The sequence below is a fragment of the Acipenser ruthenus genome, chromosome 38, assembly GCF_902713425.1.
Source record: "Acipenser ruthenus chromosome 38, fAciRut3.2 maternal haplotype, whole genome shotgun sequence".
Taxonomy (NCBI): domain Eukaryota; kingdom Metazoa; phylum Chordata; class Actinopteri; order Acipenseriformes; family Acipenseridae; genus Acipenser; species Acipenser ruthenus.
Genome location: NC_081226.1, coordinates 4,489,864 through 4,517,269, shown reverse-complemented (window position 1 = coordinate 4,517,269; position 27,406 = coordinate 4,489,864). Strand labels below are relative to the sequence as shown.

The 27,406-nt window shown below is 46.5% G+C and overlaps 1 protein-coding gene across 1 annotated transcript in view; it reads right to left on the bottom strand.

Annotated features, from left to right (window-relative positions):
• Positions 1 to 9,651, bottom strand: part of LOC117971246 (complement factor B-like) — a 46,057-nt gene extending 36,406 nt beyond the window's left edge. The window contains exon 1 of the mRNA XM_059008804.1: positions 9,571 to 9,651. Within this exon, the coding sequence (XP_058864787.1) occupies positions 9,571 to 9,628 (58 nt within the window). The 5' untranslated portion in view covers positions 9,629 to 9,651. The remainder of the gene's footprint in view (positions 1 to 9,570) is intronic.
• Positions 9,652 to 27,406: the final 17,755 nt, after the last annotated feature.

Below are 27,406 nucleotides of genomic sequence, written 5' to 3'. Positions count from 1 at the left end.
CCATCTCCATCTCCATCTCCATCTCCACCTCCACCTCTATGTCCACCTCCACCTCCATCTCCACCTCCACCTCCACCTCTATCTCTACATACACATAAGAACATAAGAAAGTTTACAAACGAGAGGAGGTGATCAGGCCCATCTTGCTCTTTTGGTTGTTAGTAGCTTATTGATCCCAGAATCTCATCAAGCAGCTTCTTCAAGGATCACAGGGTGTCATCTTCAACAACATTACTGGGGAGTTGGTTCCAGACCCTCACTCTTGTTTCTTTTTTCAGGTAGAAAAAGTACCCTGGGTCGACACTGTCAATACCTTTCAGAATTTTGAATGCTTGAATCAGATCACTGTGTAGTCTTCTTTGTTCAAGACTGAATAGATTCAATTATTTTAGCCTGTCTGCATACGCCCTTTAAACCCGGGATAATCTGGGTCCCTCTTCTTTCCCCTCTTTCTAGAGCAGCAATATCCTTTTTGTAACGAGGTGAGCAGAACTGAACACAATATTCTAGGTGAGGTCTTACTAATTGTGACGGGGATGTAATAGGGACCCACTGTAATCCGCCCTCCCGATCTCTTGTGGCGTTGCATAGGGCAGCCCGAAGTCGGGGCGAGCGACCTGAAAATGATCATACTGGGAGTTCTGGTGTGGTTGGTCGTTTCGCCCTGACGCGGAACCGCGTGGTCACCAAGCTCGTTTTCTGCAGTCAGCTGTGCTGTGTCCGCCGGTTGGCTGAGGTGGGGGCATTAGCTGATTGCAGAGGCGGGGTTGGGCAGTATTTAGGCTGCGCTGTTTCTGCATTCGGGCTCTCTGTCCTGGGTTAGCAACAGGAGTGCGCTGTGCTGTTGTGTGTGTGTTGCTACTTTCCTCTGCTCCTATTCCAGATCCCTGAACAGGCGGCTGCCTGTGTCCCAACTACTTTCTCCTTCTCTTCTCGAGTGTGTGCTTCGGAGGTACACGGAAGTCTCGTTTCCACTCAGGGCAGTGAGTGCTGGAGTATGCCGCAGCTAGTGTTGGAAGGAGCAAACTGCAGACACAGCGCCACCACCACTAACGTGGCCCTTTAACCCTTTGCGGTCCATTGTCGGACCTGATCTGACATTGCAATTATTCCTATCCGGTCCATTGTCGGACCCTGTCCGACATCATCAAAAAAACGCAAAAAACGGGTTTCTAGTCGTTTTTTCTCCGGAAAAAGCAGAGAAAACCATTCAATGGCCGAGTGGGAGCGACAGGAGCCGAGACAAGCCGATAATTTTTTTTTTTTTTTTAGATGTTATAGTAATAAAATAATGACTTGGATTGCATTATTGAGGAGTTTGGTGATAAAACGAGTGATCGATATGTACGACTATTATTATTATTATTATTATTTATTTCTTAGCATATGTGAAAGCGATAGCAAACGAAAGGGTGGGGCGGGCTGGAGATGCCTAGTGAGTGCTTTGTTGATATGCCGGGCCTTTTAAACCCATTTGACTGTGGAAAAAAATACTTTTAAACAGCGCATCTAAAATTAACTGCGCATGTGAAAATAAATTGGACCTGACGCGCCTGACGCGCATTTAATAAATAGACTGCAAAGGGTTAAAGAACGACAGCTACTATCTTTTTGGTGTTCTATATTATTATTGTGTGGGACTTGTTTGTTTACTCTTTTTATTCTTAACCCGGTTCTACCATAGTTGGTACTACCAGGGGTTTTGTGTTTATTTTTGTAATACCTGCTACCCTGCCTGGGTGCTGACTGTGGCTTTGGCCCTGTTGTTTTTTTTTGTTTATTTTTAATCAATAAACCACTACTCAGTCGCCAGGTTTGCCCACAAGCTTCCTGTGTGTGTGACGTCATTGCTGGTCCTCCATAAGACTACACATACTACCCTCTAACACGTGGTTTTAGAAGTGGGATGTCTTTGGACCAGCACACCCTGAAGGCCCTCCTACAGGACCAGGAGCGACACCGGGACGGAGGAGCGAGATGCACAGCGGGATGTCGAGAGGATGGCCCACATGTTGGAGATCTCAGAGAAGGTGGCGGCGATGTGCCAAGCGGTGCAGTCCCTGGTACTAGCACAGACTCAGGCGCCCACGGCAGCAGCACCAGCGGGGCAGCCGCTGCCTAAGATTCGGCTTCAAAAGATGACGTCTGAGGACGACCCAGAAGCGTTCCTCACGACGTTTGAACGGGTCGCCGAAGCGTCGTCTTGGCCGGTTGAGTGTTGGGCGGCGCAGCTTGCCACATGCCTGTCGGGAGAAGCACAGGCAGCCTACCGGGCCCTGAGCAATGAAGCTGCCAGGGACTATCAGCAAGTGAAGGTGGTTATACTACAACGGCTGAATATCACCCCTGAGTCTCACTGCTGTCAATTCCGACAATATGTCCGGCTGAAGGGAGCCCGCCCGCGCATCATCGCTCAACAGCTCTGGGACCACCTCACTCAATGGCTGTGACCCGGGGAACGTACCAAACAACAGTTGATGGAGTCGGTGGCTGTCGACCAGTTCTTGTCGGTGTTGGAACCAGGAACCCGGGACTGGGTGGCCAGGAACACCCCAAACACCATGGAGCGAGCAGTGGAACTGGCGGAGGCGTATGAAGATGCAGCCCTTCGACAGGACCCCAGCCCGGCTCCAGTGAAACTGAAGGCCCCGACTCCAGCCCCCCGACCCCCACCGAAGCCGGTGGCTTCCATCGACCCATCGGGCGCCTCGCCTCCAAAGTGGAGAATGAGGTTAGCCCCCAGCTGGGCTAGATCATCTCCCTGGAACTCACCAAGTGGTGGGGTAGGGAACAAGCAGCCGGCGTCAGTAACGCCACCCCCTCTCATCTGCTTCCGGTGCCACTGGGCATATTGCCAGGATGTGTCCCGCCGCCATGGAATGTGATGTGGCCTCTCGCTATCCAGCTGCACTGGAGGGTGAGTACCGGGGAAAGGGACGGAAGGGGCCTTGCATTGTGTCTGTGGTTATTGGGAAAGTGAGCACCCACGCTTTAGTGGACTCGGGGTGCAACCACACCATAATTCGTGAAGCTCTCATGGAGGGGGTGGCTGGGTGGCCGCAGGGAACTGTGGCAATTTCGTGTATCCACGGAGACACCAAGCTATACCCAACCACTAAAGTTAGATTGACCATAGATGGTCAGACGTGCCATGTAGTTGTGGCCGTCGAGAAGTGGGTTCCGTACCCTATAATTTTGGGTCGAGACTGGCCTTATTACTCAGAGCTTAAGGTTAGAACGACCCGGCCACCGACTGGAGAAGGGGTGGCCTCAGTGGGAGATTCAATTGGCCGGATCTTTCCGCTGAAAGCCGATATGTTTACCGCTAAGTTCCGGCCCCGTAAAACTAAACAAGAGCGAAGGGCCGAGAAACTGGAGTGGGCAGTATCAAGGCAAGGCTGAGGGCTTGTGGGAGAGTCTCCTCAGCTTACCAAACGGAAACTGAAGGGGGTGGGTGTTCAGTATGACCAGCGGGAACTGGCTACTGAGGAGCCCAGGGCGGAAGCTACCGAACCTCCGCTCGACATGCCGCGAGTATGGGACCGGGATGTGGACCTAGAGTAGGAGCAAGCTAACGACCCCACTCTGGTGCACATCCGGGGGCTGGTCCGGTCTGTCGAGGGGAAGGAAGTTGACGGTTGCGGGCCGCTCACATTTCCTCACTTCGTCATGGCTGGGCACCTACTGTATAGGGTATCCCAAGCCCCGGGCACAGGACAGACCGTAACACAATTATTGGTTCCGGGGTCTTTTCGCCGAGAGGTCATGCGACTAGCACATGACATTCCATTTTCAGGCCAACTGGGCTGGGAAAAAACCCTGGAACGGATATTGGCCCGGTTTTATTGGATGGGACTGCACGATGATGTGAGGAGATATGTGGCGGAGTGTCCCGAGTGCCAGAGGGTGGCACCGGCTCGAGTTTGCCCGGCTCCGCTGGTCCCAGTGCACCTTGTGGGAACCCCCTTTGAACGAATAGTGGTAGACATAGTGGGGCCGGTGCAACCCGCCGACTCTGGATACACGCACATTCTAGTAGTGGTGGATTATGCTACGCGATATCCAGAGGCGGTGCCGCTCCGGTCCACTAGTGCTGTCGCTATAGCGAAATAACTAGTACAGATTATGTCAAGAGTAGGGATCCCCAAAGAGATTCTGACGGACCAGGGAACCAACTTTATGTCAGACACCTTGAAAAAGGTATCAAATTCTAAAAATTCGCCCCATCAGGACGTCTGTGTACCATCCTCAGACTGATGGACTGGTGGAGTGCTTTAATCAAACTTTAATGCAGATGTTGAGGCGATTTGTAGATCAGGAACAGAAGCATTGGATGCGGCTCCTTCCTTTCCTTATGTTCGCTGTGAGAGAGTTGCCACAGAGCTTCCCGTTCGAGCTGCTGTACGGGAGACAACCCCGAGGCATCCTCGATCTAGTGCGTGAGGGTTGGGAGGAGCAGACAACTTCTTCAAAAAATGTAGTTAAATATGTGCTACTGCTCCGAGACCCCCTGGAATTGGTCGGTCGATTGGCTCAAGAGAACCTACGTAACGCTCAGCAATTGCAACAGCAACAGTACAATAAAAAAGCTAGAATTCGGACCTTTTGCTTCTTAGGTAGCTTAGGTACTGTTGCTTCTTCCGTCCTCGGAATCGAAACTGTTTGCCAAGTGGCAAGGCCCATATGAGGTGGTGCGGGCAGTGGGAAAAGTTAATTATGAGATTAGGCAGCCCGGCCACCGTAGACCCCTCCAAATTTACCATATACATTTGTTAAAGCCGTGGATAGAGAGAGGCCTTGTTTATTACCCACGATAGCCCCGGCGAGGATTTTGGTCGTGAAGTGGGGCCACTGGGTCAGACAGTTTCGATTATGATGGGGGAACAGTTGCTTCCCCGGCAGAAGGTAGAGCTGAGGTCATTGATTGAGGAATTCATTTGAGGGCAGCAGTGTGGAGTAGTGGTTAGGGCTCTGGACTCTTGACCAGAGGGTTCTGGGTTCAATTCCCGGTAAGGGACACTGCTGCTGTACCCTTGAGCAAGGTACTTTACCTAGATTGCTCCAGTAAAAAACCCAACTGTATATATGGGTAATTGTATGTAAAATTAATGTGATATCTTGTAACAATTGTAAGTCGCCCTGGATAAGGGCGTCGGCCAAGAAATAAATAATAATAATGATGTGGTATGGAACAGGAATTCGATGACGTTTTTCTGAGGTGCCCGGTAGGACTGACGTCATCGAACATGCTATTATCACTCCTCCAGGTGTCACTGTTTGGCAGCGGCCATACCGGATCCCGGAAAGTCAACAGGGGGTCATGCAACGGGAGGTGGACAGTATGCTTGAGCTTGGAGTTGTGCAGCCTTCCCAGAGCGAGTGGTGCAGTCCAGTGGTAACGGTACCTAAGAAGGACGGCACCACCCGTTTCTGTGTAGATTTTCGGAAGGTCAACGCAAAGGGATATTGGCAAATCCCGTTAACATCCAGCTGTAGGGAGAAAACCGCATTTGCGACCCTGGGGGGCTTGTTTCATTTCCAGACCATGCCTTTTGGATTTCATGGAGCCCCGGCGACTTTCCACAGAATGAAGGACAAGGTGTTGGCCCCACATCGTTAGTATGTGGCAGGGTGTATTGATGACGTGGTAGTGTTTAGCTCCACCTGGAGGGAGCATTTAGTTAGACTCTCATCTGTCCTTCAGTCTCTGAGAGAAGCAGGGCTAACAGCTAATCTGGGGAAATGCGCGTTTGGCAAAACCGAGACCCAATATCTTGGCTTCATTATGGGTAATGGTAGAGTGAAGACGGTAGCCTCCAAGGTCCAGGAGTTGGTGGACACGTCGGTTCCTCGGACCAAGGCCCAGGTGAGATCGCTTTTAGGACTGGCAGGCTATTACCGCTGTTTCATCCCCGAGTATTCCACCATTGTTAGTCCTTTGATCAACCTCACCAAGAAGGGTGCCCCAAATTCTGTGCAGTGGACAGGGCAGTGTCAGGGAGCGTTTGATAGGATTAAGGAGATTCTGTCCCAGGCCCCTGTGTTGATAGCTCCAGATTTCAGCCGGGAATTCATCATCCAGACTGACGCTTCGGATGTGGGTCTGGGGGCTGTTTTGTCCCAGGAGATAGACGGAGTGGAGCATCCTGTGCTATACCTTAGTAAAAAAATGGCTCCACGTGAGCGTAACTACTCCGTCATAGAGAAGGAGTGCTTGGCCATTAAATGGGCCATGAATTCGCTTCGCTATTATCTCCTGGGACGACCGTTTACCCTTGTCACAGATCACGCTCCTCTTAAGTGGCTAAGCACGATGAGGGACACGAACGCCCGGATTACTCGGTGGAGTCTGGCGCTGCAACCCTTTAACTATACAGTTAAATATCGTGCGGGTAAGGAACATCAAAATGCTGACTTTTTCTCGAGGGAAGGGGGCCAATTGGGGAAGTAAGAAGAGGCCGAGTGGGCCTACGGCTCCACTCTGAGGGGGGGGGGGGGGGATATGTGACGGGGGCGTAATAGGGTCCCACTGTAATCCCGATCTCTTGTGGCGTTGCATAGGGCAGCCCGAAGTCGGGGCGAGCGACTTGAAAATGATCATACTGGGAGTTCTGGTGTGGTTAGTCGTTTCGCCCTGACGCGGTCATTGCTGGTCCTCCCAAAAACTACACCTACTACCCTCTAACACTAATGCATTGTAAAGTTTTAACATTACTTCCCTTGATTTAAATTCAACACTTTTCACACCCCCACCACCTCCACCTCCACCTCCATCCCATCTCTAGCTCCAGCTCCAGCTCTAGCTCTAGCTCCAGTTGTAGCTCTATCCCTATCACCAGCATCAATTCTAATCATTATAACCCTTTGCGGTTCTTTGTCGGACCTGGTCCAAGATTGCAGAAAACCTTGTTTTAAAGGCCATGTGTCGGCTCTGAGTGGAGAAAGCTGACAGAGGGTGTTCCTCAGTCGTGTCTAATCAGAAACAAGGCAGAACCAGCCAAGTATCTCTTCAAAAGCCGGAGAAAAATGATTTGAGCAAAGAAGCACAGAGACAGGACTTGGAGAGAGCATCATGGCAGAGAGCAGACTGCGGAGAAAGACATGGCAGCCTGAAGAACTTGCAGAGATGATGGAAAGTAGTTTAGATGGAGATTTAGAAGAATCCAGTGAAGAAGAAATTCATTTTTCTCAAAGTGACGAGTCAGAGGAGGAAAATGAAGAAAGCGATCATGATGAGCCAGATGTGGAGGGGGGTGGAGACATGCAAGCACCTGTAAGCGCAGATAGTTTTGTGATAGACAGGTGTCTGCTTTGAAAAGTATCACACTCTGGATACTTACAGATAAATCTGTGAATAGCATGTACATAGTTATATTTGTTCTATAATTGTTGTTGGTTCAAATGTGTGCACTATCTTTTGTCATTTGCATTTTGCAGTTTTCAAATAAATAGTTATAAAATACATAATAGTTGTTGGTTATTTTCTTCTCTTGCTTTCTTTGTTAGGGATGTCTCAGTTTGAACCTGAGTGATTGCTCTAAAGTCACTCTAACTCAGCAGAGCCAGAGGTGACTTAATAGATGTATTTAAAATTGTTCAAGGGGTTTAACAAAGTAACTGCTGAGAACAGAACCAGGGGCCACAGGTGGAAGCTGAAGAAGGGCATATTCAGAACCGAGGGGAGAAGGAGCTTTTTCACAGAAAGGGTGATGAACCATTGGAACAGGCTGCCGGACAGAGTTGTTGAAGCAGAGACTATCAGATCCTTCAAGAATAGACTGGATGATGTGGCTCCCGAGTGGCGCATCCAGTAAAGGCGCTCCACGTGGAGTGCAGGATGCGCTCTATAGTCTGGACGTCATGAGTTCGAGTCCAGGCTATTCCTTTGCCGACCGAGGACGGGAGCTTCCAGGGGGCGGCGCTCACCGCCCGGGAGGAGGGAGGGTTAGGTTGGCCAGGGTGTCCTCGGCTCACTGCACACCAGCGACACCTGTAGTCTGGCCGGGGGCCTGCGGCTTGCCTGTAAGCTGCACGAGAGATGCGTTGTCCTCCGACGCTGTAGCTCTTGGGTGGCTGCATGGTGAGTCCACAGTTTGATAAAAAAAGCGGTCGGCTGACGGCACACGCTTCGGAGGACAGCGTGTGTTCGTCTTCGCACTCCTGAGTCACCGCAGGGGTGGTAGCGGTGAGCTGAGCCTAAAAATAATTGGCCATTTCCAAATTGTGGAGAAAATAATAAAAAATAATTGGCAACAACTAAATTAAAAAAAAAGAAAAAAAAATAGACTGGATGCTGTCATGAACAATACTGTATAACCCTCTCTGTGACCATAATAAGAACTTTAGCTAGCCGTCTGGAGGAATGGTGGTCTGTTTAGCCATGGATTCTCAGAGGTTTAATTTCCTATAACCTAGTTAGGGTTTTTTTGCTTTCCCTCTCCTGCGTGTTAATGGACCACCCTTGCATCAAAGCGAGGGAGCATAGGTGGGCTGAATGGCCTTTTCTCGTTCTAGAATTTTGTATGTTCGTATATTCAATTGTCAGCTCTGGCCACATTCCCATGTGATTTTGCAGGAGGAATTTAACCCCCTCTGCCACCCAAATGGCCTCACTTGTATTGCAAAGCTATCTCCCACAGCAGGGTTGACACTCACATTGAACTAGATGGTATGGATTTGTTTTCCTTTTCATGTCGCTTACCTCACCTCCCTCAAGTCAAGTATGTATAAATCCTCCGTTTATACACAATTTTAGCAGATCATCGAAAAGCAGTAACCAAGAAAGTAAAGAACACACAATGACCAAAAACACTCTTACGCACTGCTTTTCATCTTACCATTTCAACAACAAACGCACAAAAAGGTCAACATGCACATGCATACACTGTGAGATCACCTGCCTGATGACGGTGTCTTATTACTCATTCTTTATTTATGAATCAAAATGCAATTCACCACGTGGCAAGTGTATAACGTATTGGACAACAGTGTAAACCACATTGTAACTGACATTTATGATCACTAGACTAGACTGTATCAGAATTAGATTTTAACTGCAGTTTCAGATCAGTAGACTAGACTACTGGAATTACATTGTAACTGCAGTTTAAGATCACTAGACTATACTGTACTCGAATTACATTGTAACTGCAGTTTAAGATCACTAGACTCTTCTAGAATTACACAGTAACTGCAATTTGAGATCACTAGACTAGACTACTAGAATTACATTGTAAGTGCAGTTTAAGATCACTAGACGAGACTGTATTAGATATACATTGCAACTGCAGTTTAAGATCACTAGACTAGACTGTATTGGATTTACAGTTAACCCCTACAGGTAGCAGCACATGTAACAGAACTTCACTGAAAGGGTACATTCTGTATCAATGAAATGATTATTTATTTATGCCATCAAAAATAAAATGTTACCATAGTCTGAATGCATAAAACAATATGTATTGTATGGTATATATATAGATAGATAGATAGATAGATAGATAGATAGATAGATAGATAGATAGATAGATATATATAGATATGGAAAAGAGATCAATGAAACACACTTACTTGCATCTGCGCATAGAAGCAGAGTTAAAACTGTGAATATCCACGGTACAGCCAGCATTGTGAACTGTGGGACTGCAGAACTGATGAAATCTACAAATAATCAGGCAACATATATCCCACTCCTTATCATTTATTAACCCAAACTCAAACAAACTTTTTTATTATCACAGAGGAATGTTACACAGAAAGATAAACAAACAACTCACTTGGACCTTTTTATTGATTTCCTCCAGTCATTGTATTGCCTCTCCTAATGTGTGGGAGGTCTCAATATCTATATGTTGTTTATATATATATATAGAGAGAGAGAGCTTTATGGGTGCCCAAGAGTCCCCCCAGGTAAAGGCACAACTGCGTGGTGTGCAGGGGGAGTCATACAGTAAGTGACCTACAAAAAATAACTGTGGTTTCTTTTACATCAACAAAAATACAAATACCTAAAAATGTACACCCCCACACTGTAGATTCACACTCCCTGCGCAGCAAGTATTAGGACTCCACATCTTGCTAAACAGGGAGTGAATGTACAGTTTGGTGTGTCTCTATACATGACAGTATCTATGTGTCTGTGCATGTGACTCTTTGCGTGACAGTGTCCGTGTGTCTCTCTGTGTGTGTGTGTGAGAGTGTATGTGTGTCCCTGTCTTTGTGTGACAGTGTCCGTGTGTCTCTGTGTGTGTGTCTCTGTCTTTGCGTGACAGTGTCCGTGTGTCTGTGTGTGTGTGTGTGTGTCTCTGTCTTTGTGTGATAGTGTCCTTGTGTCTGTGTGTGTGTGTGTGTGACAGTGTCTGTGTATCTCTGTCTTTGCGTGACAGTGTCTGTGTGTGTCTGTGTGTGTGTGTGTGTGTGTGTGTGTGACAGTGTCTGTGTATCTCTGTCTTTGCGTGACAGTGTCTGTGTGTGTGTGTGTGTGTGACAGTGTCTGTGTATCTCTGTCTTTGCGTGACAGTGTCTGTGTGTGTGTGTGTGTGTGTGTGTGTGTGTGACAGTGTCTGTGTATCTCTGTCTTTGCGTGACAGTGTGTGTGTGTGTGTGTGTGTGACAGTGTCTGTGTATCTCTGTCTTTGCGTGACAGTGTCTGTGTGTGTGTGTGTCTGTGTGTGTGTGTGTGTGTGTGTGTGTGACAGTGTCTGTGTATCTCTGTCTTTGCGTGACAGTGTGTGTGTGTGTGTGTGTGTGTGACAGTGTCTGTGTATCTCTGTCTTTGCGTGACAGTGTCTGTGTGTGTGTGTGTCTGTGTGTGTGTGTGTGTGTGTGTGTGTGTGTGTGACAGTGTCTGTGTATCTCTGTCTTTGCGTGACAGTGTCTGTGTGTTGGAATCTCCCTATTAAATGTCTGGAGCCGTGCTGTTGGTTTGTTTTTGCTTGTGCAAACAATTTCCAGGAAATGGCTTTGTGGACCTGCCGAACAGAACAATCTTTCTTACCACTATTATTTACAAGGAGCAGCAAACTAATGTGTTTTTTTTTTCCTGAAAGCTGAATTAATTTCTGTAGTTTGAAAACTACCACTAGGATATTTGAATGGAATGTGATTGGAATGGAATGAGGAAAGGTGTTCAGAGCCCAGCACTTAGGATTCTGCAGACAAGCCCAAAGCAGCTGAAAGCCAGGGAAAGGCAGATTTAGAAAAAAATATATAATAACTCAATATTGAAGGAGCAATGGAACCTAGAATTTTGTGGGCAAAAAATGTATCCCCTTTTAACTCGTATTTTTTGTATCAGCTATAACAGGAATTTCCAGAATTACCAGAAATGAGTCTTGTTTAAATAACCTCTGCCTGACCGGCATATCGATTGAAAAACTTTCAGAGGACAAACTTCTGTAACCACAGTCTGCAATAACCCAGTTTGACACAAACAATATATAACTCCTCCTTCTTGGTGTCTGGGTTAGTTTACTACAGTCTTCCCCTTGTAAAAGCACAGCAAAGTGTAATAAAGCATAGTGGAAGCACGCTAAAGCACAGATAAGCATTAGAAAGCAGTGAGTTATGTTAAAACATATTAAAAACATGACAAACTGTGCTAAATGCAGAGTATAACCATGGGAAAAGCATGTTCAAACTGAAGTGTGTCCAGCATACAATTACCCATTTATACAGTTGAGTTTTTAACTATACCAATCTAGGTAAAGCAGCAATGTGTCCCCCATCTGGGGTTGAACTCATGACCTAACACAGAGCCCTAACCACTACTCCATACATGCTTATGACAAGGGCTTCTCAAACATATGGCTGTAAGTGAAGGATCTCATTGTATAACTAATATACCGGTATACTAGATTTGTTTTTTTTACATGACATATTTTCTGGATATTTTCAAACAGGAAATGGAAAATGTCCAGAATCGAGCAGAACCTTCAGGTTTTCAGCGAAAGCTGGTCAGGCATTGATGTAAGCTTAAAAAAAATACTGCATTTCAATAACAGCGCAGTGGCGCAGCGGGCGAAGGCTGTGTGCACTTCAAGCACTTCATGTTGCAAGTTCAAACAATGTTTATTTTTTATTTTTTGGTGCGATATGTGCTGTTTTAAATATATTGTTTAATATAAATGGTGTGGGTATCAAACTGCTTGCATTCCCTGGTTTATTTTGATGTTGATTAACATGTGGAATCACATGATTTGTAGATGTCCAGTTATTTAGCTTTTCTGTTTGAAAAGTCACTACACACCATTAAAACATAAGAAATGGAAGAGGAAGAGGAAGAAGAAGGAGAATAACAATTTTAACTTAGCTTTATGACTTATATCTCATTGTGTATAAGAGGTATTTACATTTTTTTTTTTAACATTTGATGTAAGAATGTTTCAAACTTTTGGTACAGGTACAAAGTACCAGTAATTCTAAGTGATTTAGTTTTGCCGCTGCAACATGGTGAAAACAGCAAAACTCTTGGAGCTGTATAGAGAGTCTCACAGTTTCCGACAAGTTCTTGTACGAGGAACTGTCATTTATTGTCATCATTACGACCTAACCTTGTGGGAGTGATGAGGCAGTGGACACAGGTGTGTTCATCTCAGCTGAGAAGAACCAATGTTACAAAACATATAATACAGTCACCACCGCTTAGAACAGGTGTGTTTGTGTTATCATGATTCACCCACAGTAAGCGATGGATGGTATAAACTCCCACACAGTAACCTAACATTCAAAATGCCCCCCAATCACCAGTACAGTAATCAAACAAGTGTGTATGCGGATCAGAATCTTTATTAAGATATTCATTACACTAATAAAAAAAAGATGTATTAAAACCTATGAAAGTGATAGAAAGTACAGTAGTCCATCACGTATCCAACTGTGATGGGAACAGAGTATGGGCGGATATGTAAAAAGGTGGATAAACTAATCCTCTTTTAAATACCATTACACACAGCAGGAGCATGTCAATTCACCCACGACAATTGGTTCCGTGCGATTACTGGTCCTGCCGACAATTGGTCCCTGAGATAATTGGTTCTGCACAATTGGTCCTGACGATAACTGGTCCCGACAACAATTGGTGCCCACAATAATTGGTCCGGGTGACAATTCGCCCCCATGACAATTGGTCCCCAAAAGATATTCTCCATATGAAGATTTGTAGCCACGTGCAAGTGTTTAAAGCTGTTGCAATATCATTGCAAACTGTAAGAATTAATTGTGAACCACTTGTGTGAACGGGGCGTGTTGTGGTTTATGTCTCTTTCTCCTCTCGCTGTTGCTTCAACTGTCAGGTCTCTGTCCCTCCCTTCTGAGCGTGACCAGCCGCTATGTGCTGGTCTGAGTTCAAGTGGTCTCAAATTGAGTCTGCGCATACGGCAGTGCTTACAAAGTTACGACGAAAATGTTCCTGTCAGGAGAACTGAGGAAGTCAGCACCTCCGGTATATTTGTATATGATTACTCCTCCACAGGACGTCCGGGATTGGGGACCGATAAAACGACATGACGTGTTTGGATTTTTTTAAATGTATATTTTGTACAGATTAATTTTTTTTTAAAGACTTTAACTTTATATTGTTGTCCTTGCTTCTCTGCCCTGTCGTATCCGCACTGAACCCACTGTTTTCTTTCTAGCATGATGCTTTTATCCAGAGCGATTTCGCTTTTGTTGTTTGAAATTAAAATGTTGTAGTCAGATAATTCACCTTTATGTACTTGCTGGGAATGTAGTTATTATTATTATTATTATTATTATTATTATTATTGGAGGCAAAATAAGCTGATCCCTGGAGCCAGCATTACACTTCAGCCATCAACACCAGACAGAAGGATTTGGGTGTTACACTTCCATAAAATAAGGTTTGCAAACTTTGGACGACCACTGTATACGCACACACACACACACACACACACACACACACGGTATACATCCATTCTCCAGCAGCTCTGCCAAACGGGCACACGAACGTTACTACATATTGTGGCGGCGGCGGACAAAAGAAACACATCAAAGGCAGGTTTGTGGCCAAAATAGCGGAACAACCACCACTGTTTATTTATTCCTTGAGAATTGGACGCTCTGAGGAATGGGATGGGGGGGCTGCTAGTAAAACCTGGAATGAAACTGCTTTGCAATTGTGCAATACGAGTCTTACTGACCCTGCTAATGTAACAGGTGCAATTTGAATTTGCACTGTTCCTTTAAATTTGTATAGTTTGTTCAATAGTGCCTCATTTTGAGGTCAAGGGTAAGAGCCCATCTGCGCAGGAGCAAGTCACTCCGGGCTTGCTTCTTACAGGTGGGGCTACGTGTTTGAGGTGCTCTCATTTATAATATTATCATTTTGATTTTTACACGTATTTTGTTAAACTGTCTGATCGGTATATATGTTTATGTTATAAGATACACACATAGAGCATTATGTGTTATGAAAAATGTTAAAATAATTTTTGTATGCTGAGTGCGGTGAAACGTGGTTAGCACGTGTTAATATTGTGTACACTAGCAATGTAAATGTGATTGTTCTTTTGGGATTACACTTATTTTATCTGAAGTGACTCCCGACGCTGCATGTGCAGAGCAATAAAAGCCGTTGATTTATGAATGTCGTCCTGTCTGCTTTACGTGGGCCTAGACTGAGTGGAAATCAGCGCACACGAAAAGAAAGGAAAAAAAGAGTTTCAACGCGGAGTACGAAGGAAGTGTGGGGTTACATTTGGTGCTGTGACTCGGATGGAAGATCAGCTCAGCCGATCGCCGTGGGACAAACGTGTGATTCAGGTCCTAAGATAGTGCAGACGGGTATAGGGGAGGTGTAATTGCAGAATAATGGAAAATAAATACGATATACACCGCATTACAATATACATTGATGTTAACAATTTAAATTTGAAGTCGAGTGTGTCACGTGATTCCTGGAGCTAGCGGCTATACCTGTTCAGTTTATGTAAATAAACACGGTTTTCATTTCAATGTTGTTTTCATTTAAATGTTTTGAACTATTGTAAGTTTTCTTTTTATAGAATTACAATGGCACACTGGAGTGATAAGACTGTTAATGTAGAACAATGCGAGTCCTAAGCAACAGTGGGGCGAGTTCAGCCCTGTTGCAGCTGCTGGTTTCAGTGCAGCAGGAATGGGAAGGGGGTGGATTAGAAATGTACCGGCAATGCAAATTCCACCAGACGGCGCCAGAGAGCATGTAATGTTTAGCACTCCAAACACTCACACTGTTGAATCTGGTGTTTTGGGTTTCAAAATGGCAGAAATGCAGCAGTCTTGTCCATCCTTTTGTGTATCTGATTCAAATAACGCTACTTGTGAAACAGAGCATCAGGGACTTTCAGGGGAGATGCTAACACAAGTAATTGTGCAGTTGGGACAACAAATTGGAGAATCTATTGTTTCTCACTTAGTTAATAGTAAGTTAGTAGAAAGTGTAAATTCCCCAAACCATGACAGTTCACATGATGATAACAGTGTTGGTTTAAAAAAACACAATAGGGTTTCTGAAACAGCTAGCACACTTGACTTGTCAACGCTCAATGTGATTGTAAAGTCTGAGGTTAAGGAACCACCTACATTTCGTGGTTCAGTTCTGGTCACCTCGTTACAAAAAGGATATTGCTGCTCTAGAAAGAGTGCAAAGAAGAGCAACCAGAACTGGGTTTTAAAGGCATGTCGTATGCAGACAGGCTAAAAGAATTGAATCTATTCAGTCTTGAACAAAGAAGACTATGCGGCGATCTGATTCAAACATTCAAAATCCTAAAAGGTATAGACAATGTCAACCCGGGGGACTTCTTTTACCTGAAAAAAGAAACAAGGACCAGGGGTGACAAATGGAGATTAGATAAAGGGGCATTCAGAACAGAAAATAGGAGGCACTTTTTTACACAGAGAATTGTGAGGGTCTTTAACCAACTCCCAGTAATGTTGTTGAAGCTGACACCCTGGGATCCTTCAAGAAGCTGCTTGATGAGATTCTGGGATCAGTAAGCTACTAACAACCAAACGAGCAAGACGGGCTGAATGGCCTCCTCTCGTTTGTAAACTTTCTTATGTTCTTATGTTCTAATGTTTATGAATGGGAATAAATAATGCAAAATTATTTGCGAAAGAAAGACTTTGAAGTTCAGATGCATTCACGTGAAATTATGGATAAATTGAGAGGAAAAGCTAAAGACGTTGTGAAAATTGCAGTCAGAAATAGCAATGTAGATTTGCAAACAAATTCTGAAGTGATCTTTAGCATACTGAAGCAGCATTTTGGTGATGCAATTTCGTCTACAACTCCACTGGCCGATTTCTATGCTACTTTGCCTCGGCCCAATGAAAGTGCATTTAATTATTGGATAAGGGTTAACAAGTCTATGGATCTTGTGACTGAATGTTTGCAAAGAAGGGGTAGGAAGGTTGATGACCCAGTGTGACGGGGTACTGCCCCATCTTTATGATCAATGTTGGGACTGGCAGGGAGGGGGTTAAAATTCCTCCCTGCCAGGAAAACATGTGAGAATGTGGCTGGAGCCCTAATTGACTAATTAGCAATTATTGATTCATTGGGCTTCAGCCACAGGGGATAAAAGCAAGGGAAGAGGCCCTGGCTAGGAGAGAGAGTTGGTAGAGAGTTCTGGAAGGAGAAGAAGAGTGTTTTCTGTTTGTGCTGTGTTTTGATCCAGTGAAGGCAACGCCCAGCCTGGAAACCTTTATTTTTGTAAGTTTTTGTTTTGTGTGTTTATTTTATGTTTAAATCTTTTTGTTTGGCCCTCGTGCTGATTTATTTTGTATTTTTGTTTATTAAAAACTTTATTCTTGAACTTTCAACTGTCTCTGAGTCTCAAACCTCGGTCCATCCTGTCACATTTGGTGTCAGAAGTGGGATAGCGCCACCTGGAGCCTCAGAGCAGTAATTTTTTGTTTTTTTTTCTTGAATTTTGGGAGTTTTTTTTTTTTGGAAAATGGGGAAGAGCAGACAGCGGCAAAGGCAGGAGAAGCAGCAGCCGAAGAAATGTAGGCTGCTGCAACAACAGCCACCCCAGCTGGAGGACCCAGCCAGTCTTTTCCCCTGGTGCTCCTGGTGCGGGAAGGAGGATCATCAGTGGAGGTCCTGTCCAGATGGGCTACCAGCTGACTGGTGTGGGTACTGTGAGGTGGATGGCCACAACTGGGCAGGATGCCCCCACAATCGGGACCAGGAGCAGCTGCAAACCCCGTCCTCGGCAGCCACCCCACCACTTCCTACATCACCGCCTTCACCACCATCCCAGGAAATATGGGACTGGTTGATGCACCCTGAGGCAGACCTCTCCCACGACCTCCCCATAGTTATCAACACGCTGTGGCGTCGAGATGGGGGGAGGTGGGAAAAGTGGGAGGAACAGCATCACCCGGCGTCCTTCGCAGAGCTGGCCCTGATGGTCATTAATTACCTGGCGGTAGATATGGGAGACGCCCCAATCATTCCAATAAAGAAGGTGGAGCCGTCGTCCCGAGAGCCAGAGAGGGGTGAGCCATCGTCCCGAGAGCCAGAGAGGGGTGAGCCATCGTCCCGAGAGCCAGAGAGGGGTGAGCCGTTGTCCCGAGAGCCAGAGAGTGGTGAGCCGCCGTCCCCAGAGCCAGAAGGGGAGGAGCCGCTGTCCCCAGAGCCAGAAGGGGAGGAGCCGCTGTCCCCAGAGCCAGAAGGGGAGGAGCCGCTGTCCCCAGAGCCAGAAGGGGAGGAGCCGCCGTCCCGAGAGCCAGAAGGGGAGGAGCCGTCGTCCCGAGAGCCAGAGAGGGGTGAGCTGCCGTCCCGAGAGCCAGAAGGGGAGGAGCCGCCGTCCCGAGAGCCAGAAGGGGAGGAGCCGCCGTCCCGAGAGCCAGAAGGGGAGGAGCCGCCGTCCCGAGAGCCAGAAGGGGAGGAGCTGCCGTCCCGAGAGCCAGAATGGGGGCCGCTGCCGTCGCCCAGAGAGGGGGAGCCCGAACGTCCACAGCCCGAGAGGGAGGAGCCCGAACGTCCACAGCCCGAGAGGGAGGAGCCCGAACGTCCACAGCCCGAGAGGGAGGAGCCCGAACGTCCACAGCCCGAGAGGGAGGAGCCCGAACGTCCACAGCCCGAGAGGGAGGAGCCCGAACGTCCACAGCCCGAGAGGGAGGAGCCCGAACGTCCACAGCCCGAGGGGGAGGAGCCCGAGCGGGAGGAGTCGGTGCGTCCACGGCCCGAGCGGGAGGAGTCGGTGCGTCCACGGCCCGAGCGGGAGGAGTCGGTGCGTCCACGGCCCGAGCGGGAGGAGTCGGTGCGTCCACGGCCCGAGCGGGAGGAGTCGGTGCGTCCACGGCCCGAGAAGGGGAAGCCCACAGGCCCAGGGCTGAAGGGACCCGCAGGGGAAGAATATAGGCTGTTCCCACCTCCACCGCCAGCAGAGGGGGAACAGTCGGAGCTGTCTATCCCTCCACCGCCAGCAGAGGGGCAACAGTCGGAGCTGTCTATCCCTCCACCGCCAGCAGATGGGGAACAACCGGAGCTGTTTCTTCCTCCACCGCCAGCAGAGGGAGAAGAGCTGCTGTTCCCGCCTCCGCCAGCAGAGGGAGACGAGTTGCTGTTCCCGCCTCCGCCAGCAGAGGGAGACGAGTTGCTGTTGTTTCCGCCTCCGCCAGCAGAGGGAGACGAGTTGTTGTTGTTGTTCCCGCCTCCGCCAGCAGAGGGAGACGAGCCGCCGTTCCCGCCTCCGCCAGCAGAGGGAGACGAGCCGTTGTTCCCGCCTCCGCCAGCAGAGGGAGACGGGCCGCCGTTCCCGCCTCCGCCAGCAGAGGGAGACGGGCCGCCGTTCCCGCCTCCGCCAGCAGAGGGAGCCGGGCCGCCGTTCCCGCCTCCGCCAGCAGAGGGAGCCGGGCCGCCGTTCCCGCCTCCGCCAGCAGAGGGAGCCGGGCCGCCGTTCCCGCCTCCGCCACCAGAGGGAGCCGGGCCGCCGTTCCCGCCTCCGCCACCAGAGGGAGCCGGGCCGCCGTTCCCGCCTTCGCCACCAGAGGGAGCCGGGCCGCCGTTCCCGCCTCCGCCACCAGAGGGAGCCGGGCCGCCGTTCCCGTCTCCGCCTCCCGAGGGTCCGCTGCTGCTGCCGTCGCCTCCCGAGGGTCTGCTGCTGCTGCCGTCGCCTCCCGAGGGTCCGCTGCTGCTGCCGTCGCTTGGGGTCTTCGGGGATCCTGCTTCGCCTGGGTTCGCTACACTATGGCCGGAGCCCCACGGAGGGGAGTTGCTGGCCATGAAGAGGGGGAGGGAGGTCAGGAGACCAGCTCCCCCAGCGGCACTTTCGCGGCAAGATGGTGTGTGGCCGGAGCCCCGGAAGAGGGAGCTGCCGGCCACGAAGAATTGGGTGGTGCCGGACGTCCCACCATGGCCACCCCCATGGACACTGTGCTTCCCCCTCTTCCGGGACTGAGACTGAGGGGGGAGGTGGCCATTTAGGCCATGTTGTGCTTGGCACAAGGGGGGGGATATGTGACGGGGTACTGCCCCGTCTTTATGATCAATGTTGGGACTGGCAGGGAGGGGGTTAAAATTCCTCCCTGCCAGGAAAACATGTGAGAATGTGGCTGGAGCCCTAATTGACTAATTAGCAATTATTGATTCATTGGGCTCCAGCCACAGGGGATAAAAGCCAGGGGAGAGGCCCTGGCTAGGAGAGAGAGTTGGTAGAGAGTTCTGGAAGGAGAAGAAGAGTGTTTTCTGTTTGTGCTGTGTTTTGATCCAGTGAAGGCAACGCCCAGCCTGGAAACCTTTATTTTTGTAAGTTTTTGTTTTGTGTGTTTATTTTATGTTTAAATCTTTTTGTTTGGCCCTCGTGCTGATTTATTTTGTATTTTTGTTTATTAAAAACTTTATTTTTGAACTTTCAACTGTCTCTGAGTCTCAAACCTCGGTCCATCCTGTCACACCCAGGTTTAGAGGTTGCAATGCTGTTCATTAGACACTGCTCCGATGCACAACTGGCTAGTGCTTTTAAGACCGGACCACTGGAAAAATGGTCAGTCCAAGAAGTACAGGATATGCTGGATAGCCACCAACAAGAGCTAAGATTAAAAAGTAACTGGCTTAGCACTGGTGCTACACGAGGTCAGAGTAATATTGCAGTTGAGTCTAGGACAACAAGCAAACAAGCCAAAGAGGCGGCTTCTGATGTGACCCATGTGCAGCCTGAACACAAGTGTTCGCAGTCCAGTGCCAGACAAGGTTCAGAAAATGATGGCACACTGACAAAGTTAGTTGATCTGCTTGCAAAGGCTCTTAACAATATAGGTGGGAGACCTCAAAAACAGAATTGGAAGGTCAGACCGAAAAACCATTGTCAGATATGTGATGGGAGGGATCATAGCACGAAGACCCATTGTATACGTGACCATCTTTGTTTCACATGTTTTTCGTCGGATCACAGCTGCAGAAACTGTCCAGTCAGTAACCAGGCAACTGATCCCGTGGCTGCTCCGAAATCCGAAAAACCATTGTCAGATATGTGATGGGAGGGATCATAGCATGAAGACCCATTGTATACGTGACCGTCTATGTTGCACATGTTTTTCGTCGGATCACAGCTGCAGAAACTGCCCAGTCCGAAACCAGGCAACTGATCCCGTGGCTGCTCCGAAATCCGATAATCAGCAGGAAAACTAGATTGTCCATACTTGAAGTGGGATCGTGTGGGCAATACAATAACCCCCCCAGCCTTAGATACTGATGATCTCAAATCCATATATAGCAACCATTGTGGCAAAATTGAGTAAAACAAGGAAGCTATTTTTCAAAGAACACAACAATTGGTGGACAGTGACAGCCTATTTTACACCATGGTTTCCATAGGTGCAGACCTGAAGTTCCCTGCTCTTGTGGACAGTGGCTCGATGGCGTGAACCATTAATGTGCAGACAGAGATAGAGCTTACAGAACGCGGTGAGCTAAGTGTTAATGATAGTAGAGAGGCAAATGTCACACTTATAGTTTGTGGGGGGGGGGGGGCTCCAGGTTTAACCCAAATGCATTTATGACCTTGAAATAACCCTGTATGGCTATCAAATGATTGTTCCTGTTTTAGTTGTACCAGGACAAGTGGATGCATTTATTATTGGTACTAATGTGATAAAATATATCATTCAGGTTATGAAAAACAATGACAATTACTGGAGGCTCCTGAAAGAGCCTGACAAAGGGGAGATGGGTGAGAGTGGTAGATTTATGACTCTCTTATGGCCAACCTTGTGCGATGGAGAGGAGATCACATTCCAAATAAGGTGGGAACAGCAAAATTGAGGAAGACAGTGGTCCTCCAACCTCACAGTGAGCATGTGGTATGGGGTAAGCTACCAGATAAAGTCCAAATATTGGCTGGTAATACTGTTGTGGTTGAATCTTCCACTTCAAGAGCTGTCAACAGAAATGTACTGGTCAGTCGAGTTGTTACACCTTTGTGGGGAGATGGGTGGGTGCCTGTAAAGGTAATTAACTCTTTGAGTGAGCCATTGACTTTGAGACGTAACACAAAAATTGCAGATGTGCATCCATGTATTGCTCTTGAGGATTTTGACTGGGGACTCGGTACGGACAGCACCCATGTTAATAGCAGAACTGAGACGGAAGGCATTCAAATGAATTTCCAATGTACACGTAATGTAAACTCCATTGTCACTGAGTTGGAACGTGCTGGATTGGACTTGAATTCATGTGAAGTATGCGATCAGTGGAAGACTAAGCTTAGGGATTTAGTTATTAAATACGAGCAGATTTTTTCAAGGAACAAACTGGATTGTGGTGAAGCTAAAGACTTTGTACACAGGATACACCTGAAAGATGAGCGTCCTTTCCGTTTACCTTACCGTAGGGTTTCACCTGCAGACTATCACAGGCTTAAGCAGATTCTCAATGCTATGGAAGAGAAAGGCATTATTAGGAAGTCAAATAGTGAATGGGCTTCACCGTTGGTTCTTGTGTGGAAAAAATCAGGGGATGTGCGTGTGTGTACTGATTTCCGTGAACTGAACCGATGCACCTTTAAGGATGCCTATCCATTGCCTCATCAGTCAGATGCTTTAGCTGCTCTTGGAGGCAATTCCCTGTTTAGCTCTATGGACCTTACTTCTGGCTTTTATAATGTTCCATTGCACGAAAGCGATAAGAAATATACTGCTTGTACTACACCAGTTGGCTTGTATGAGTATAATCAAATGCCACAGGATCTTTGTAATTCTCCAGGCTCTTTTATGAGAATTATGAGTTCTATCTTTGGTGACCAGAATTACACCAGCTTGTTGTGTTATCTTGATGATTTACTGGTGTTTGCACCCAGTGAGGAGATAGCTCTTCAGAGGCTGGAAATGGTGTTTAGTCGTCTTCAAAACCATGGTCTTAAGTTGTCTCCAAAGAAATGTCACTTTTTGCAAAGGCAGCTGATATTTTTAGGGCACGTGGTCAGTGAATAGGGTGTGTCCACTGACCCAGACAAGGTGGCAGTAATAGCTAATCTCACTGAGAGAGACTTAATGCTGGAAGATGGCTGCACACCCTCTCCTAAGAAAGTCAGGTCTCTTCTATGGATGTTGAATGATTACAATCATTTCATTGAGGGTTTCTCTGCAAAAGCTAGACCGCTGTACAAGCTGACTGCTGAACAAGGCTCAAAGGGTCACTCGAAGAGAGTCAGGTTTAAGAAACTGAGTCCTGAAGACTGGACAACAGAGTGTCAGCAATCTTTCTTAAGCTTAAAGGAGGCTCTCTTACAAACAGTGGTATTGGCTCACCCTGATTTTGATAAGCCTTTCGTTTTGTCAGTTGATGCCTCTTCCTATGGTTTAGGTGCCTGCTTGAGTCAAGTGGCAGATGGAGAACAGAGGGCCAGGCCTGTGGCTTTTGCTGGTAAATCTTTGAATCGGGCGCAGATGAAATATCCAGCACATCGCCTTGAGTTCCTTGCTTTAAAGTGGGCCGTCTGTGACAAGTTTAGTCACTGTTTGAGAGGAAGAACCTTCACAATATGGACAGGTAATAACCCATTGACTTATATACTAACAAAACCCAAACTTAATGCTTGTGAGCAACGGTGGGTGTCAAGACTTGCTCCATACAATTTTGATTTGAAATATGTCCCAGGTGTCAAAAATGTAATTCCAGACCGTCTGAGCAGGTCCTCCTTTATGAAAGCAAGTGTGACGGAGCGTCTCACCCAGGCTCTTGTAGACGAGTCGGAGTCAATTCAGAAGAAAGATGTTCATGATGCTTTCTATCTGACGGTCAACACTCAAGCTTTGGTTACTTCTGCAGGTAGTGAACGGTTGGCAGGTATGGTAACAGCTGAGGAGGTGACAGCTATTCTGGATGTACATTGTCAATGGGGGTGCTCGGTGCAGGACAGAGCAGTCAGTTTGGCAGCGAACAACCAGTGTGTCGCACTTCATTCTCAGCAGACCATTCCGGCCTTTTCCCATAACGACCTTAAACGAAGGCAAGAAGAAGACAGCATAGTATCCAGGGTGATGTTCTACGTGCAAAGGAAGCGTCGTCCGTCCAGATGGGAAAGGTGTCATGAAGGTGTTCGAGTGTTGAGGCTATTAAAGCAATGGAGAAAACTCCAAATCAAAGATGGCATACTGTATAGAGTGTCAAAAGACGTTATCTCTGGTCAGAAAAGGTACCAATTTATTGTACCTTCAGTGTTGACATCTATTGTGTTAAAAGGAGTTCATGATGAGGCTGGACACCTAGGGCAATTTAGAACACTGCAACTAGCACGCCAAAGATTCTTCTGGGCTGGCCTTGAACAGGAGGTGAAAGACTATGTGATGAAGTGTAGGAGATGTGTTTTGAGCAAGTCTCCTGAACCTGAAGCTAGGGCTCCACTTGAATCCATACAAACCTTTTCTCCTCTTGAATTGGTTTGCATAGACTTCTGGTCATCTGAGGACCATAGAAATAGCAACGTGGATGTTCTTGTGGTCACTGACCATTTTACTCGTCTTGCACATGCTTTTCCCTGTACAAACCAAACAGCTAAACAGGTAGCCAAGCGCTTGTGGAGTGATTATTTCTGTGTATATGGTTTCCCACAACGCATTCATTCAGATCGTGGTTCGAATTTTGAGTCACAGCTGGTGCAGGAATTGCTTGATATAACTCATGTAGAAAAATCTCGTACAACAGTTTATCACCCAGCTGGGAATGGCAGTGTTGAACGATTTAATCGTACGTTGGGAGCAATGATAAGAGCGCTGTCTCCTAGAACTAAGCATAAGTGGCCACAAATGATTAACACGCTGACATTCTCTTATAACTGCACAACCCATGAGACAACTGGCTATGCACCATTTTACCTCATGTTTGGGAGGATACCTCGTCTACCTGTTGACGTGATGAGAACGTGGTGGATTATGATGCTTATGTGTCCCAGCTGAGATGAGATCTAAAGGAAGCTGTTCATGTTGCACAGAAAAATGCACTGAGTGAGCAAGGGCATCAGAAACGTCAATTTGACAAGAAAGTCAAGGGCCCCACCATTGCTGTGAGGAAAGACGCAAAACTGCCCATTTACCAAATCCACAGGATTGGAACAGGGGAGGAGAAAACTGTTCATCGGAACCTGATCATGCAAGCGAACTTCCTACCATTAGATACTGACTGTGAAGGAGATGTGGACATTCTTTCTTCAGGAGAATCCTCAGAGGGACAAAGAAGCTCTGTAAGTGAAGTTGAGATGGAAGATGTGGAGACCAGAACCAGGAACTGGGTATCTCAGGGAGCAGAACAAAATGAATCACTGGAGACCAGTTTAGAGGAAGGAATGTCAATGATGGCTGCTGGAGGGTCCTGTGAAAATCTTTCAGATGGAAGTGATGCTGAAAGTGATGATGAAGAGCCAATTCCTGAACCCGTTAACCAGAACTCTGTTGAAGATGAAGAACCACAGAGAGGGAACAGAGTAGAAGAGTCCTGTGACTCTCCCGAAAGAAGCCCAAGTCTTTCTGAAGTTAATGAGGGGCTAAGTCCAGTTAGCATTACTGCAGAAACAGCAAATGGACAAATCGTGGAGATTGAGCCAGAGCAGACAGTTACTAGAACCAGAGCAGGGCGTATAGTGAAGTCTGTAGATAGACTAATATGCAGTATGAGTGTGTCTGTTGGGACTCTTTTTGCACAAAAACATAATTTCGTAGTGGAGATAGTTTAAAAAAGGGGACTAATACTGAGAATATATATGTTTTTTTTCCTATTTTTGTAAGTTGTTTGTATTTTGTAATACAACTGTTTTCTTATTTGTTTTTGTGAATCACCTGTTTCAGAAGTGTTTTTTTTAACAAGGCATAAGAAAGGTGTAGGAAATGTGTATATCGGCACATTTCAACCCTGTGAGAGCAAATGTAACCTGGCCAATTTCACAATTCGTCAAGAATAACTACAAGTTGGTACATCTAACTGGGTATAGAACTCAGGCCTTGTTTCTTTTTCATGTTTTGTAATGTTCTTGAAGAAATTGATAACATTACATGTAGTGTAATCAGTCTGGAAATGTGTTGAAATTTAGAGGGGGTGAGATGTAACAGGTGCAATTTGAATTTGCACTGTTCCTTTAAATTTGTATAGTTTGTTCAATAGAGCCTCATTTTGAGGTCAAGGGTAAGAGGCCATCTGCACAGGAGCAAGTCACTCCGGGCTTGCTTCTTACAGGTGAGGCTGCGTGTTTGAGGTGCTCTGATTTATAATATTATCATTTTGATTTTTACACGTATTTTGTTAAACTGTCTGATCGGTATATATGTTTATGTTATAAGATACACACATAGAGCATTATGTGTTGTGAAAAATGTTCAAATAATTTTTGTATGCGGAGTGCGGCGAAACGTGGTTAGCACATGTTAATATTGTGTACACTAGCAATGTGAATGTGATTGTTCTTTTGGGATTACACTTATTTTATCTGAAGTGACTCCGGGCTTGCTTCTTACAGACCCGACGCTGCATGTGCAGAGCAATAAAAGCCGTTGATTTATGAAATGTCGTCCTGTCTGCTTTACGTGGGCCTACACTGAGTGGAAATCAGCGCACACGAAAAGAGAGGAAAAAAAGAGTTTCAACGCAGAATACGAAGGAAGTGTGGGGTTACATTAGGTCATATTAAAACCTATGGAGCACCATTTGTGCCAAAACTATCCAGCCATTAATTTGCCAATTTGTTTGCCAATTCGTGAATTGGTCAATTTGTCCAGCAATTCATCTGTAAATTCGTCAATTCATACAGTAATTCATAAATGTATTTGTTAATTAATCTAATAATTCATTAATTAATTTGTCAATTCATTAATACGACACGCTGTACGGACCTGCAGATTTCCAATGAACCAGACGAACTTCCCTGCAAACTTCCCAACAAACAGACAAACTTACAACTGTCAATCTCGCACTGTGCCGAAAACACTGCAAGCTTTCAATGGGAGCACACACTAATATTTTAACCAATGAAAATCCAGCCTCACTCAAAACTGCTTCAGCCAATAATATTTAGAAGGGCGTTGTGGCACTGCCACTTAAATTGAATGTTTGGTTCTACATGGTACAATAAACGTACCATGTGTTGCGCCTTAATTGGGCAGCACGGAAGCCTGGCCAGGTTCCAAATACATTTCGAGGTTCTTATTCGCTGGAAGCGGCAGCGTTGTTAATGGAAAGATTGTTTTAGACAAGTATAAATAGTACCTTTGTTACGCCATAGGGGGGGGGGGGGGCTGCTTACTTGCCTTTTGAGTTCCTGTCGTCTCCTTAGTTCCTGTTTAGGGACTCTATTCCTTGTTTTTGAAAAGTCCGCGGCGTTCTTTTTCCCGGGGAGTTTTGCCATGGTAGAGCGATCCTGTTTACCTTCGACTGTCGTTCTTGTTGGAAGTTGATTTGTTTTTTTATCAGCAAGTGCTTTGTTCCAGTTTCAGGCTGTTTAGCCGGTGTTGTTCACCTCTGCTGCCCACGATCGCTAAAGCCTGGAGCCGGCTTGTAATGCACCATGTTGCTGACGGTGTTGGTTTTTCAAGTGCATGTTCATAGTTTTTGTGGATTACTGGTCATCGTCTTCTGAGAGGATCTTCAAGCAAGCGGGTACCCAGGAGTTTGGTGAGATCGTTGTTTTTTTATTTTTGTTGCGGGACTGTTTTGTTTTTTTGTTTTATTTTGTTACTTTGTTCTCGCAGTGGATATTTTGCTGGCTTGTTTGTGTTTTGTTTTTTTTGCTCGGAACTTCTTTTCCATCTTGTTTTGTTGAACAGTTTCAATTATTTTAGCCAATAAATGTTTAAGGTTATCCCGTGTTTCTATAGTGTATTTATTGGGGGATCCCGCATCCTTGATGCACTGTCGCTTCGCCCTTCCCCTTGTTAATAATTTGGGTATATTTGATACAGGGAGGTAATC